Source organism: Mustela nivalis, assembly GCF_964662115.1.
Source record: "Mustela nivalis genome assembly, chromosome: 3".
Taxonomy (NCBI): Eukaryota; Metazoa; Chordata; class Mammalia; order Carnivora; family Mustelidae; genus Mustela; species Mustela nivalis.
The window spans coordinates 135284730-135300794 of record NC_139022.1 but is presented as its reverse complement, the minus strand read 5'-3'; the positions used below and the strand labels follow the sequence as shown (position 1 = coordinate 135300794).

At 44.9% G+C, this 16065-nt stretch overlaps 1 protein-coding gene across 4 annotated transcripts in view; it reads right to left on the bottom strand.

Annotated features, from left to right (window-relative positions):
* Window positions 1-15166, bottom strand: part of FAXDC2 (fatty acid hydroxylase domain containing 2) — a 28666-nt gene extending 13500 nt beyond the window's left edge. Inside the window, exons 1-3 of one of the 4 annotated variants that reach the window (XM_082725125.1) lie at window positions 14976-15166; window positions 5131-5235; window positions 875-922 (exon numbers count right to left, since the gene is read on the bottom strand). In XM_082725125.1, the coding sequence (XP_082581251.1) occupies window positions 875-922; window positions 5131-5133 (51 nt within the window). In that variant the 5' untranslated portion in view covers window positions 5134-5235; window positions 14976-15166. The remainder of the gene's footprint in view (window positions 1-874; window positions 923-5130; window positions 5236-14975) is intronic. The other 3 variants (XM_082725126.1, XM_082725127.1, XM_082725124.1) reach the window with 3 other exon arrangements.
* Between the last annotated feature and the right edge of the window lie 899 nt (window positions 15167-16065).

Sequence of the window (16065 nt, the reverse complement as noted above, 5' to 3'; positions counted from 1 at the left end):
GAGCTGTCTGTTTATTTTCAGCGTTACCTTCTCGTACTTCTGATCGAAAGACCAAAGAGAACAGTTATTTTCCGTGGCCAGTGAAAAGTTTTTGAAACTAATGCCCCTCAGGGCCCTGAGCTCTGGAAATGAACTTTCCCCTCTCTCCTTGAGGGCTGGATGGACCAATCAGGGGAACTTGTTCTTTTAAGCAGGCCATGGAACACTCACCCTCAAGCTTGCCAAACATTTAACTCAGGCTTGGCGATTATTCCTTTTTTAGTACTCAGAGGACCCTTTTCACAAACTTTTCCAGACTCGCTAGGAATTTTTCATTTGCGTGTAGTCAGATCAAGCTAAATTAAATAAATAACCTCAATTTCGCATAGAAGAATAGCTACTTTTTGGGGGGCGAGATTGTGTTATCTCTCTCTGGCAGCCCAAGTGAAAGGACTATAAACAAGCCAAAGGTCTCTGTGCCACGCAAGAGCACAGGGCAGAAGTCAGCTCAGAAGTCTGCTGGGTTGGTTTCCAATCCCAGTTTCCAGCCTCCAGTGGGCTTCTCCTATCTCCAGAGCAGTTATAAAAAGGGGTGGTTTCAAAGGCCCGAGGGACAGAGCATTCCTTGGGGCCAGGAGACAATGGGAAGATGGCCTCAGGCTTTTTAGGTCTTCTCCAGGCATCCTGCTACCTCACCTTGCATGGGCAAAGGAGTTGAGTTATATGGCAGCCAGGAATCCAGTGGTCTTTGCCCAGCTACTGAAATGAGCACACCACCAAGGTGTCAGCAACTCCTAGACCTTGGTAGAGACCCCAGATACATAGCACGGGCAGCTATGGAAGGAGCCAGTAGCTGCCTTCTCACTAGCTCCGTGGGTGGGGTGCCAGGAGTTACCTGCTTTGGCTTGTCACTGTGTTGCATTCTTCCAGCTTCTCCCTTCATCTGGAACAAGAAAGCACCAGTGAGTCATGAGGTCATGTTCAGAGGCAACAAGCAAGTGTAAAGACTGGCTGAAGAATGTCAAGGGGAATGGCTAGGTGTGGTTTTTTAAAGCTGGCTACTGACTAAAACCATCTGGGGAGTTAGATAACCTCTGTCTGGGCTCCCACATCTGGAGATGGAATTGGTGTGGGCACAAGGTAACATGAATCAGAGTTGGCAGTGGGGGACTCCCTCGGCAAGGAAAGGGTTCTCTACAGGAGGAACTGTGACAAATTCTCCGCTGGAATAGCTTTACTCCCTGCCTCAGCACAACCTCGTCTCATTCAGGAGAAAGCTTTCCTCTGTACCTCCATGGCACCCTAACTGCTGATGGCCTACAGCCCCAAGACTGAAGCCAGGGCCAGGCCCATGATCTGCATGGACAGCTGGTGTAACCTCTGTGAACTCAGGCTACCACACACAGGGGCTGTTTTTTGTAACACTGACTGAAATGGAAGCATTTTGTAACCTGTTCAACAGGATTTGAATGAACGGTGTATTTACATGCAGGAATCATTAGACAGTGAGTCTGGAAATCTGACACCTTTCTCAAGGTTCTATCATCAATGGGTCTGTCACTTACTGGTTTTATGACCTTGGTCAAAATGTCCTCTCTGAGCCTCGATTTCCTTCGCCATAAAATGAGAATAACAACAGGGTCCCCGGTTGTGTGATCCCTGCTGGGGGACTATAACCACCATGAGGACGGGCTTTCTGGTGTGCCCTTCCTGCGGCCTTTGCACAGGACTTGCATAGCCCATGTACACGGAGAGGCTGAATCAGAGGATCTGGTTCGTTGGGCCAGTGTTGGCCCAGATGGACCTCGGGAACTCCTACCTCGGTCACCTGGGGATTGGTCGAAGCCTGGATTTCCAGGCTACGCTCCAAATCAGAGTCTCTTAGGGCAGAGGCTAGGAAACTGCATTTCCTTGTTCCTGATGTGGTTCTGGAAGGCTACGTAAGCTATGGGCTGTGGGTTGGTAAAGGGAATGGCCATCACCTGAGGTCTAGGAGGCACAGACTGGCTCTGGCAAATGTCTTCTCACCCAATCCCGACTCCCATCCCTTCTTCTTGGCAGAAAGCAGAAGCTAGAAGTTTGCACTGCTAAAGAACGGAACTTCCCTAAGTTGACCCACTGGGGGAGATACCAACGACATCATGAAATCCAACCCACGTAATTTAATCAAACAAGCACGAACCACTGGGACCTACTGTGTACCAGGCCCCGTGACCTTTCATGGGTACTGCAGAGCACACTGGGCAAACCACGGCAAGGACACCGCCTTCAAGTTGCCCATAGTCCAGCTGGAAGCAAGCCTAGCAATACAGGCTGAAGTCCAGCAACTAAGAGAATGGCAGGAAAGGCCCCAGGATGGGACGTAGAGAGGAACCGGGGGTGGAGCTGGAGCCAAATTCAAGATAGCACAGGCCTATGAAAGTCTTGAACGAAAGATTTGCCTTTGCTCATTGTCACTGCAGTTTGTTCCCAGGCTGCCGTGGCATCAGGTTTAGGCCTTAACCTCAAGAAATTAATTGCTTGTTTTTTTTTTGTTTTTTGTTTTTTTGTTGTTGTTGTTTTTTAATTGCTTGGGTTTTCTGATGGTTTGTGTCTTTAGTATGCATTCTTGCAACTTTTGTGTGCCCTTCTAAATGCCCTTTTTAATCTTGGCCTTTTCCAGTAGCTTCCTCTTAAGTGTTTTTGCAACAAACTTAAAGCGTTTCTCCGTATCTGAAACAATGCCATGGTTTCTCCAGGAAAATGGCAGCCTGGGACAGTGGCTGGATTTGGTAGTTGGGTGGCTGGGGATGGCACTTGCCCTGAGTTGCCAACCAGCTTGATTTGCTGAGTATCTCACTACCTGTCTTATTGCAAAGCTCTAGTAAGTGTGGTGCTAGCACATGAACAGGCAGACATATATAATGCATGAGAAAGTCCAGAAACAGATATATATAGGAATGTAACATATGATAAAAGGAAATCAATGTAAATGCACTTTGAACTGAACAGATGCTGAACTGCCTCTGTGATAAGAGAAATGTGAACTAAAACTACAATGAGAGGGGACACGTAGGTGGCCTAGTCAGCTGAGTGGTGAACTCTTGGTTTTGGCTCAGGTCATCATCTCGGGGTCATGGGACTGAGCCCGGCATCAGGCTCCTCTGTGCAGAGTCTGCTTGTCCCTCTCCCTCCCCCTCTGCTCCGCTCCTCATTCTGTCTCTCTCTCTCAAATAAATAAAACATTAAAAAAAATAAAACTACAATGAGAAATTATTTCTCACCCACCAGCATGGCAACAATCTAACAGCTGGATCACATGCTCTGCTGGTAAGGCTGAGGGGACTTTAGAATTGTATTTAGGGGCGCTTGGGTGGCTCCGTCAGTTAAGCGGCTGCCTTCAGCTCGGGTCATGATCCCACGGTCCTGGATCGAGTCCCATGTTGGGCTCCCTGCTCAGCGGAGAGCGTGCTTCTCCCTTTCTCTCTTTCTCTCTGAGAAATAAATAAAAACCTCTAAAAAAATAAAAAATAAAATTGTATTTGTTCTCATTTTTTAATAAGATATTATTTATTTGACAGAGAGAGCACCAGCAGGGAAGCAGCAGAGAGAGAGGGACAACCAGGCTCCACGCTGAACAAGGAGCCCGATGACCCCAGCAGAAGGCAGATGCTTAACTCACTGAGCTACCTGGGTGTACCTCAATAAAGGCATTTAAATTTTAAAAGATAACATGGGGTGCCTGAGTGGCTCAGTTAAGCATCTGCCTTCTTCTGGGGTCACGATCCCAGGGTCCTGGGATCGACCCTGACACTGGGCTCCTTGCTCATGGGGAACCTGCTTTTCCCTCTACCTATTGCTGTCCTTGCTTGTGCTCTCTCGGACAATATCTTAAAAAAAAAAAAAAATGTCTTGGGGCTCCTGGGTGGCTCAGATAGCTAAGCATCTGCCTTCAGGTTAGGTCATGATCTCAAGGTCCTGGGATGGAGCCCCACGTTGGGCTCCCAGCTCAGCGGGGAGTCTGGTTCTTCCTCTCCCTCTGCCTCTCCCACCGCCAGTCCTCTCTCTGCCTCCCAAAGGAATAAATAAAATCCTAAATATATGTCTTTATTGATACACAATTCACATACCATATGATTTACCCATTGAAAATGTGCATTCATTCAGCTTTTAGTATGTTCATAGAGTCGTGCACTCATCACCATGATTCATGTCAGAACATTTTCATTGTCCCAAAGGGAAACCCTGCACCCTTTACTCATCAATTTCCAATTCCTTTCTCCTTCTGCCCCAACTCTAGCCCTAAGCATCCAGTGATCCACTCACTCTCTGTCTCTCGGTTTTGCCTATTCTGGACATTTCAGATAAATGGAATCATACGCTATGTAGCCCTTTGTGAGCGCCTTCTTTCACTGGGCATGTCTTCAGGAGTCATCTGTGTTATAGCATGGATCACTACATCATTTTTTGATTGCCAAGGAACATTCTGTTACGTGGATATATCGTATTTCACTTATCCATTCATCTGTGGGTAGACAGACGGCTGCTGGGTAGACAGCATCTGTGGGTAGATAGACAGTGGCTGCTGCCACTCTGTAGTTCTCATGGTAACTCATGCACAAGCTTTTGCATGGACATGTTTTTATTTCACTGGATACATGCCTAGGGGTGGACATGCTGGGCCCTACAGTCACGACACTGAACCTTTCCAGGAATGTAAAGTGGTTGCACCTTTCTACATTTCCAGCAGCAATGTATGAGGGCTCTAATCTTAGATCCTCACCAACACTGTTTATTGTCCTTGTGGAAGGGTGTCCTAAGCTGGCTGAAGGGAAGCATTACAGATCATCTGGTCCTGCTCTGTGATGAGGATGAAGGAAACTCAATAAAGGAGGGCTGACAACCTCCCAGAGTTCATAGATGGCACAGCCAGGATCAAAGCCTGGCTTTCAGTATCTCTAAGGATATTTTATTCTTTTGAGTTTGATTGTTCTCGCTTGTATTATTCTAGGTGCATGTTGACCAACTATGAACTTAGGAAATACTTCTTCTCTATGATCCACATTTCTTGTAGATTATTTAGGCTGGAGAAAGACAGCAGTGACCTATGAAGTGCCTTCCAGGGTCTGAGGAGTGAGGACAGCAGGAGGAGGTGACATGCAAGCTCCTCACCATCTCACTGGGACGACGGTATGCAGGAGGGATGCGGTCAGCTCAGAGGAAAAGCTGTCAGGCAGGAATACTGGGACATCTGATATCCAGTCAGGGAGACAGCATCTGATTTAAGGAAAGGAACCAGAAGGCGTAGTGTGGTGTCAATCAGCCCAATCCCCACCTAGAGGCAGGAGAAAGAGTTTCAGCCACGCTTTGGCCCCGCCCCTAGAGGCCAGCTTCTTTGCCATCCCTGCTCCTTCTTCCAACTCCCTCTGTTCCAGAGGATAGAGGAGAGCCTGTTAGCAGGCCTTAGGTGTGAACTCTGCCTCCTGCGAGTTGTCATGGAAAGCGATGGAAGAGAAGCAATGGACTGGAGCAAAGCCACCAGCATTTTCTCTTGTCTGACCTGGGATGGCAGCCAGGAGTGCTTTGCTTGCTTGCGTGCTCATGGGTGCTCTGTAGTCATATTCCTCACCACCCAAGGCTTCCAAAAGGAAGGGATGGGAAGTCAGCCCCAACTGCGGTGAACACCCCTGCACCCCATCTCGGACAGCACATGTTACTTAATAATCCAGGTGTTAAAGCATTTCCAAAAACTCTCCCTTAAATAACAGTTTTCTCTGTCTGCCCTGTCTTGAGCAGCTCCTGTTGGCCTGATTCCAAGTTTGCTCCACATCCTGCATGTGGTTAGGGGCCCGTTCCAAGAAGTCACCCTTTACATGGGGACAGATTCTTGGACAAGACAGGGTCATTTTTCAATCTGGCAGCTTGCTGCCTGGAATTCTGAAAGGCACAGATCTTTCAGCATGAGGAAGGTAGTGGTTCTAGGACCTTTGGGGCTGAGCAGACCAAGTGTCTTAATGATAAGGAACCAAGGGTCAAAGGAAGCACCTTGAGCTGAGACTCTCAATGTGTACAAGTTATTTGCAGACCGGCAGAATCACCTTGGATCACCTTTTCTATCACCTTGGATTTCCATCCTCAGTTCTTGCTGGGAACTGTGAAAGGCTCTGTTGACCCTGTTGAAATAACCATCCCTTCTGGAGAAGGAAACAAAAGGACTGGGGTTTATTTGGTAAGCTTCTGGGACTGCTCTGCTGTAGGAACTTCACTTATAAGCCAGAGCCTCATCCTAGCTTTTCCCCAACTTAGCATCATTATCTTTGCCAAGAGGTCAAGAAGCTAATGGGACATGGTCTCTGATCTTTAGAAACTCATCTGTTCCTTTCAGGGACATTTGTTTAGAACTTACTTTGTGCAAGGAACCATGCAGATGCAACGATAAATGAGAAACCCTCATTTACATAAACCCATCATTCCAAAATCTGTATGGAAAGTATTAAGCTAGAAGTCCGTGCCAGAGCTAAGAAAATACTGAGCAGGGCAGGAGATCCGGCATACCGAAGAAATCTTTAGAGGAGGACAATGCCCAGGTTTTCTCTGCACTCAGACACATGATCCATGATCTCCAACCTCAAAACTGAAGCTTTTCCTCCTTGATTTCATTTTAGTTTATTCAAGGAATGCTGGGTTTTAGTTAGATCATTCTTTTTTTTTTTTTTTTAAGATTTTATTTATTTCTTTGACAGAGATCACAAGTAGGCAGAGAGGCAGGCAGAGAGAGAGGAGGAAGCAGGCTCCCTGCCGTGCAGGGAGCCTGATGCAGGACTCGATCCCAGGACCCTGGGATCATGACCTGAGCCGAAGGCAGAGGCTTTGACACACTGAGCCACCCAGGTGCCCCTAGATCATACTTAAAAAAAAAAAAAAAAAAAAAGATGCTATTTATTTATTTAACAGAGATCACAAAGTAGGCAGAGAGGCAGGCAGGGGGAGAGGGGGAAGCAGGCTCCCTACTGAGCAGAGAGCCCAATGCCTGGCTTAATCCCAGGACCCTGAGATCATGACCTGAGCCGAAGGCAGAGGCTTAACCCACTGAGCCACCCAGGTGCCCCTAGATCATACTTTTTAAATCTTTTTTTTATCTATTTATTTGATAGACAGAGAGAGATCACAAGTAGGCAGAAGGCAGGCAGAGAGAGAGGGGGAAGCAGGCTCCCTGCTGAGCAGAGAGCCCGATGCGGGGCTCGATCCCAGGACCCCGAGATCATGACCTGAGCTGAAGGCAGAGGCTTAAACCACTGAGCCACCCAGGTGCCCCTTTTTAAATCTTTTTTTAAAAAAGATTTTATTTATATGAGAGATAGCACAAGATGGGGGGCGGGGCAGGGAGAGGCAGTGGAAGAGGGAGAAGCAGACTCCCCAATGAGCAGGAATCCTGATTCAGGGCTCGATCTCAGGAACCTGGGATCATGACCTGAGCCAAAGGCAGACACTTAATCGACTGAGCCACCCAGGCACCCCTACATCATACTTAAAAAAACAAAACAAAACAAGATGTCACAAAATCAGACACACAGATCAATGGAACAGAATAGAAAACCCAGAACTGAATCCACAATTATATGGCCAATTAATCTTAACAAAGCAAGAAGAATATCCAATGGGAAAAAAGACTATCTTGTCAACTATGTTGGGAAAAACTGGACAGCTACACGCAAAAGAATGAAACTTGACCACTGTCTTACACCACATACAAAAATAAACTCGAAATGGATTAAAGACCTAAGTTTGAGACATGAAACCATAAAAGCCCTTGAAGAAAGCACAGGCAGTAATTTCTCAGATATCGGCTATAGCAACTTTTTTCTAGATAGGTCTCCTGAGGCCAGGGAAACAAAAGCAAAAATAAACTACTGGGGCTACAGCAAAATAGGAAGGTTCTGTCACAGCCAAGGAAACATCAACAAAGCTAAAAAGCAACCTATGGAATGGGAGAAGATATTTGCAAAGGACATATCCGATAAAGGGTCAGTATCCAAAATACATAAAGAAATTATCAAACTCAATGCCCCAAAATGAATAATCCATTTAAAAATGGGCAGAAAACATGGATAGACACTTCTCCAAAGAAGACATCCAGGTGGCCAACAGACACATGAAAAGATGCTCCACATCATTCATTATCAGGGAAATGCAAGTCAAAACTACATTGAGAGATCACCTCACACCTGTCAGAACGGCTAAAATCAACAGTACAAGAGACAACAGGTGTTGGCAGGGATGTGGTCAAAGGGGAGTTTTCTTGCACTGTTGGTGGGAACATAAGCTAGTGCACCTACTGTGGGGAACAGTATGGCGGTTCCTCAAAAAGTTAAAAATAGGGGTGTCTGGGGGGCTCAGTCAGTTAAGCGTCCACCTTCAGATTAGGTCATGATCTCCGGGTCCTGGGATTGAGCCCCGGATCAGGCTTCCTGCTCTCAGTAGGGAGTCTGCTATTCTCTCTCTCTCTCTCTCCCCACCTTTGGCCCTCCCCACAGCTCGTTCTCTCTATCTCTCAAATAAACAAATAAAATCTTTAAAAAAAGAAAAGAAGTTAAAAATAGAACTACCCTATGATCCAGCAATCGCACTACTAGGTATTTACCTGAAGACCACAAAAACACTAATTCAAAGGGATACATGTACCCCGATGGTTATAGCAGCACTATTTCCAATAGCCAAATTATGGAAACAGCCCAAGCATCTATCGATTAATGAATGGATAAAGATATGGGGTGTGTGTGTATGTACAGAATATATATATTATATATACATATGGAATAGATAAACTATATATATATATCCACGTATGTACACACACACATACGTGTACACAGTGGAATATTATTTAGCCATCAAAAGAGCGAAATCTTGTGATTTGCAATAACGTTGATGGAGCTAGAGAGTATAATGCCACGTGAAATAAATCAGAGAACGACAAATACCGTATGATTTCACTAGTAGGTGGAATGTGAAAAACAAAACAAATGAACACAGGGAGGAAAAAAAAGAGAGGGAGGGTAAACCAAGAAAGAGACCCTTAGCTATCAAGAATGAGCTGGGTGGAGGAGGTGGGGCACGGGTGCAACAGGTGACGGGCATGAAGGAGGGCACGTGTTGTATGACGTGCTAACTCAGTACACAGTACGCCTGACATATCACCCTGTATGTTAACTAACTGGAACTTATTTGTTTTTTGTTTTAACTGAATGGAATTTAAATAAAAACTTAAAAAAAAATAGGAGCACTTGGGTGGGTCAGTCAGTTCGGCATCTGCATTCAGCTCAGGTCTTGATCCCAGGGTCCTGGGACTGGGCCCTGCATCGGTTTCCTTGCTCAGCGGGAGCCTGCTTCTCCCTCTATCTCCCCTCTGCTCATGCTCTCTCTCTCGCTCACACTCTTTCTCTCAAATAAATAAATAAAACCTTAAAAAAAAACTTTAAAAAATCAAGATAGATGTGTGAACATGAATATCACTACTGCCACTGAAGGTATTCCCTACTCCATTATTTCATTCTCCAAAGGAAGCCATGTACTTTGTATGAATATACAGATGCTAAAGTCTACATAGAAATTAGTGTACAGTTCTCCTCTTTGGAAGAAGTAGTATACTTTTTTGTAATATGCAAAACAAAACTGAGGCGATCCATTTTGGTCCCTCCATGTGCGCCTTTTTGCTTTGGCTACCGATTAAGCTCAGAGTTAAATTTAATGCTCAAATACACTTTGGGGGATTTTTTTTAAATTATACAGTCCTATATAAAAAATGATGTATGTATAAAGATGTTCAATGTAACAGTTTTTAATGGCTAAAGATTAGAAACAAGTTAAATGTCCATCAATAGCAGCTGGTTAAGAAAATTATATTGCATCCAATGGTGAAACAATTTTCATTCAGTAAAGGAATAAGGCTTTGTGTGTACTCTCCAGAAGTATTAAGTGGGAAAAATAAACAATGCATGGAATATTTGTGTGTGTGTGTGTGTCCTGTTTAAGTGTGCATGGGATAATACATAGAATATTAGACTACTGCTGGAAGAGTATCTAAGAAACTGTTTACAATGGTGGCTTTTGGTGAGGTGAACCGGGCCACTAGGGGACAGGATAGAAAGAAGGCTATCTTTTTACTATATGCTGTTTCCTGCCTTTTGAATTTGGTACCGTGAGTATGTTTTTACCTATTTAGAAAATTACAGAACTGTTAAAAGTTTTTAAAATAAATTCAATGCCCATTTGTTGGAAACATTTTATTGAAGATTTGAAGAGTAATTAGCTCTCTCTTTAATTAACTTTCCCTTTCTCAAAAATCAGATTAATTTCAATTCCTTTGAGAAGTCTGTTTCCCCTGAAAGTATAGGCCAATTTTTTCCATGTTCATTCTTCAGGATAGAAAGGTCCATAGCTTTCATTAGATTATTAAAGGTAACTCTGATGGAGTCAAGCAGAGAAAGACAATTATCATAGGGTTTCACTTCTATGTGGAACACAAGGAATAGCATAGAGGATATTAGGAGAAGGAAGGGAAAAATGAAGGCGGGGAGGAAATCAGAGGGACTGTGGACTCTAGGAAACAAACTGAGGGTTTCAGAGGGGCAGGGGTAGGGGGATGGGGGGCCCCAGTGATGGATATTAAGGAGGTTATGTATTGCAATGATCACTGGGTGTTGTACGCAATGAATCATAGAACACTACATCAAAAACTAATATACTATATGGTGACTAACATAACATTGAAAAAAAAAAAAAAAAGAACCAGTGCTTTGTTTCTTCTTCTCCTTTTTTTGTGGTGACAGGGAGGGGGAGGCAGAGGGGATCAGGAGAAAGGTTAACAACTTTACATGGTCCCAAGGAAGAGCAGTAGCGGCAAAGCTTCTGGTTCTTTTTTCTACAGATCACAATTCAGAACAGTACGAAAGGTATTTATTTGTGCCGGATGGTTTCTTATCAGGTTTTACCTATTTGCAGCTGTTCAATTGTATATATCCTTTATTGGGAGCTATTTCAAACTCTTTGGAGATGGAGACTGGGTCTAAAGTATAAATAAACAGAACCAGATATTAAAATTAAAAACAAGAACTAAGAGAGATGAGGATGACTGTCTGTACCATGAGACCTTGACCCTGGAAGGAGGCAGCTCTGCTTGATTCCAAAGGCAGAGAGAGTCCTGGGGCACCTGGGTGGCTCAGTGGGATAAGTGTCTGCCTCCCACTCAGGTCATGTTCCTGGGTCCTGGGATCGAGCTCTTCATCAGGCTCCCTGCTCAGCAGAGTCTGCTTCTCCCTCTCCCTCTACTCCTCTCTCCACTCATGTGCATACTCTCTCTCTCAAATAAATAAATAGTCTTTAAAAAACAAACAAACAAAAAAACCCCAAACCAAACCAAACCAACCAAACAAAAAGCAAAGGCAGAGTGTTGACGCCCACTGTGTCCATAGGATGGAAACCGAGTGCCACCAGACTGAGCAATGAGAGAAGTTCTACGTGGGAACCCTCGGCTCCGGGTAAACCTTCTGGCCAAAGGAAAGGTGACTCTTTATCTTCTGGTGCTGGGAAGGCCTCTTTGGCAGCAGGAGTCCCAACATTTTTCTGTCCACATCTGATCTCAGTGGAGGCAAAGAAGCACTTCCAAATATGTGTTCTTTGGCTAAGCTAATACGCCCACATACTATCTCCCAAGATATTTACATAGGAGGCTGACTCCTCTAAGCTGCACAAGCCTATATTCTGCTGAATATTTTATGCCAAAGAAGCTTGTTTTCTGTGCCTCTCTACCTGCTGGCAGATGTGTTTTCAGTTTTAAGTGGACAGAGTCTGTAGGAAGGTTCTAGAGAAGTCCCCAAACATGGTAGGCAGATGTGTCTTCAACCGCAGAAGTTCCTTCACATTGACTGCCAGTGGGAATGCTCAAGTTAGAGATTTTGGCAAATAAAGCCAATGGCGATTATTAATATGTGATATATTCAGGTGCTATAATCACTCCACTTTTATTGTGCTTTCTCTCTCTGACCTTTTCCTTTACCTTTCTAAAGTCTCCCATCCAACAACTAGACGTGATCTCAGAGCCCTTCAAGTCAGATGCTACTGTTTTCCACTGGAAGACATGGGGGCATAGAAAGGTTCAGTGTTCAGTTCAAATTACATGGCTATTTAGTGGCAAAACTTGATTTCAGTGCTTATTATACCAACCGAGTCTGCAAACAGTGTAGAATGTGCTGATGTTGTGCATGCAGGGTGGGCATCAGGGTTGTAAAGGAACACAAAGGAATGAGATCAGCCTCTATCAGCCATGAATAATGGATTAGATACTGCGAGCACACGCGCCTGTGTTTTAATACCAGAGGGAAAACAGAACATGTTTTCTCTAAAATAGTAATAATTCTTTCAAGAAACCTTTACTGTATGCAAGATACAAAGGTAGCCATAGGGGATAGATACAAAGGTGAATAGGAGATGCTTCTTGCCGTATTCAATAAAGTAATACTGCATAGCTTTGATTTTTCAAGTGAGAAAGTATGTAGGAGGAGAATATGAAATTGCATAGGATGGGAATGCATTTAGGGAAGAGAAAGAAAGAAAGGCACCAAAGAAAAATATTCTAATACTTCCTAACAACGAACCGATTCCCCTTTAAAGGGAAGTTGATACATATTGTGAGATTATCCAAATTAGATACTTTTTAAGTATGGTTCTTTTGATTCTGACTATACAAGCTATTTATTGCAGAATTCTCGGTCTAGTAAAATGATACAGTGAGGCTAAAGCTGATGTTCATGACCTTGAGAATCTGAATACAGACAAGAGACAGAATAGACGAATGGGGTGAGGGTATGGGGTGGGTAGAGACTTTTAAGTTTTTTCTGCAGCCTGACACTTTCAGATTTTTTTTTTAAGCTTTTATTTATTTGTCAGAGAGAGAGAGAGCGAGTGAGCGCACAAGCAGGGGGAGGCAGGCAAAGGGAGAAAGAGGGTCCCCGCTGAGCAGGGAGCCATGAGGGACTCTATCCCAGGACCCTGGGATCATGACCTAAGCCACAGGCAGATGCCTAACCGACTGAGCCACCCAGGTGCCCCTCTTTCAGATTCTAGGTCCCTGAATATTCTGCATGGTTGATGAGGGTTCCCATTTTATAGGTGTAAGACATACCATCTTTACATGACTATGTACTGTTTCTTTGTAAACATACCGTGAAATTACTAGAATTATTTACTTTCAAAGGAGAAAAAAAGAACAAGTGAGACCTCGTTGATTGTCTACTCCACCTTTTCTATTTTATAAGCAAAGATTAGCCTCAATGAGCTGAATTGACTTGTTCCAAACTCCACAGTTTCTGGGAAAATCCAGGCTTCCTGAGACTTTGCTGGGCGCCGAGTGTGTGTTTGGATGAGCACAAATTCTCTTTCGTAAGTGGGAGACAACATCGGGAGAGGGCGACCAACAGGAGGATGAGAACTCCCACCACCTCAGTCTCTGCTCTCAGGCTGTTCATTGTCTTGGAAAAAGCTGAGCAGACTGTCTCTAAGGGGGAGGACACTGACCAGAAATGTAGTTGCCCAGCTTAAAGCCTGTGGTGAGGAAGATTTGAGGAGCTGCTGTGACCAAGGTCTAAGAACAAGTGAGGCTTTTGTGGATGAAAAGATTCTCATTCCAGAAGACGAAATGCCGGAAAGAAAGGTGAGACTCCGAGCCAAAAGACTGAGGATTGTTCTACCAACGTTCCCTTCCCTGCCTTTTCTATGGGGTATGTGTATCGTTTAAGAACGGCCTGTCCCGCCTGATAGCGTGCCTGTGAAAATGAGCCTGCCTGTTTGTTTACTGTGAGGTCCACAAACCTGCCATGTGGCAGACAGTATCTGCTGAATAAAGGAAAGGAGAACTGAATAAAAAGTACTGTGTTGTGGCACCTGGGTGGCTCAGTGGGTTAAAGCCTCTGCCTTCAGCTCAGGTCATGATCTTGGGGTCTTGGGATCGAGCCCCGCATTGGGCTCTCTGCTTAGGGGGGAGCCTGCTTCCTCCTCTCTCTTTCTGTCTGCCTGCCTCTCTGCCTACTTGTGATCTCTGTCTGTCAAATAAATAAACAAAATCTTAAAAAAAATAGTAATGTGTTTTGCCCTCAGAAGGTGTCCAATATTTGCTTTCAAGGTATCAGCACCTTTCCCTGGGACTAAGGCCTTTTCTTTCCATGGCCAGAGGCTGGAGTTCAGAGCTTTTCCATTTTATCAAGTTGATTTTAGAATCATGATCTCTCAATGTAAGAGATGTGGTTGGAACTGTGCATGGAACTGAAGCAAACCGCAGTCTGTATCCTGTTTTGCTTGCCTAAAGCCCCAAAGGGTCCATATGAGCCCCTGGAAACGACCAGCCTTATCGTTCATCCCCATCAAGGTACACAGACTGCATCCTCTCACCCAGGAAGCTTTGTGGGAGTCCTTCCCGGCAACTACGGAATGGCCAGTAATTCTAAGACCACTGATACATCTTTGTATGTGGCGACAAGACAGCTTGGACACGGTAGCCCATCTCTAGCTCACACCTTGATCTTGTTTTAAGACCCTTAAAATTGCCTATGTGCCCTCCAGGTGATCCGAAAGGTCAGAGAAGCAGTTTGTGGTTTCCCCGCCAGACTTGCAGTTGGCTTTTCCTCTTCGGAGTTCTGACTAGAGAGTTTGCCCTTTATACACAGGGTTGTGAAGCCCAACCCTGACCATCTGACAGGACAGACTGTCAGGTGCTAGCCGGACAGGAGGACAGAGGAGGGGATGGCACAAAGGCAGAGTCTGCAGACATCAGCAAGGGCCTTGTCGGGGGCTCTGGGCAGCAAGAAGACGGCCCAGATCAACGATCAGAGGCAAATCTCACCTATTTTTTACGTGGGGGAGGACTGAGAGGGAGCAGAGGGGAGAAGAACGCACTTTTTCTTTCTTTAAGGGAACTCGCCCAGACGGTGGCGAACAGCTCCCTCCCCGGCAGTTCCCCCGCTCACCTCTGCAGGGGTCCGTGTCCCAGCTCTTCCGAGGTCCCGGTCCACAGCCCACGCTCGCCTCCCCTTCTCCTCCGCCCCTACCTAGGCGGCTGCTGTCACTGCGCGGCTGCCCACCCTCGCGGCTCCTCGGTGGCTTGGGGAGGCCGGTCACAGTGATCGAGTTACGGAGCAGCCGACTGGCTCGGGCCAGGCACGTGATGAGAGAAAAAGTTTGGGTCTGCGTAGACTGGAGACAAAAAAAACGCCCTTCTGGCCGAAGGACATCTCCTTAAAGCCAAGAGGAAATGCGCACTTAAGCAGGAGCTTGAAGGAGCGCCTTTGGCCAAACTCCGAGCTTTTTAAAATCTTCTTTTTAAAAACTTCCTTCATCTTCCTCAGCTTAAGAAGATGTTGCTGTCTCCAGGAGGCAGGTGCATTAAAAGATGTGGACATCAAAAATAAATAAGTAAATAAAATAAATTTTTTAGAAATGGAGCTCCTGGAGCCTGCAATTACTGATCTCTGAGTCCTGAGTTCAAGCCCCACCTAGGGCAAAGAAATTAATTTTAAATAAATAAATAAATAAATAATAAGTAAGTAAGTAAAATGGACAAAGATTAAATAAATAAGTAAATAAAGAATAAAAGATCTGGGCAAGAAGATTAATTTAAAATAGAAAGAAAGGGGGCACCTGGGTGGCTCAGAGGGTTACAGCCTCTGCCTTTGGCTCTGGTCATGATCCCAGGGTCCTATGATTGAGGCCCGCATCAGGCTCTCTGCTTAGTGGGGAGCCTGCTTCCTCCTCTCTCTCTCTCTGCCTACTTGTGATCTCTGTTTGTCAAATAAATAAAATGTTTAAAAGAAATAAAATAAAATAGAACAACAACAACAAAACAGATAGATTCAGGTATCAGATACTGTGATGAGCAGTCCAAGTAGATAAAAAGGTTACATGGACCAGAGAATCTCATTTTCTCTTTTTTTATTACTTCTGTTGCTGCCGAGGGCAGGCAAAGGAAGAAAGATGCATCAACTATACTAGTGAATCTAGGTGCAGGGAAGGTACACCTGTGGAGGTTAGGTGTGCTTGTTAACTGAAACAGGTAACGTT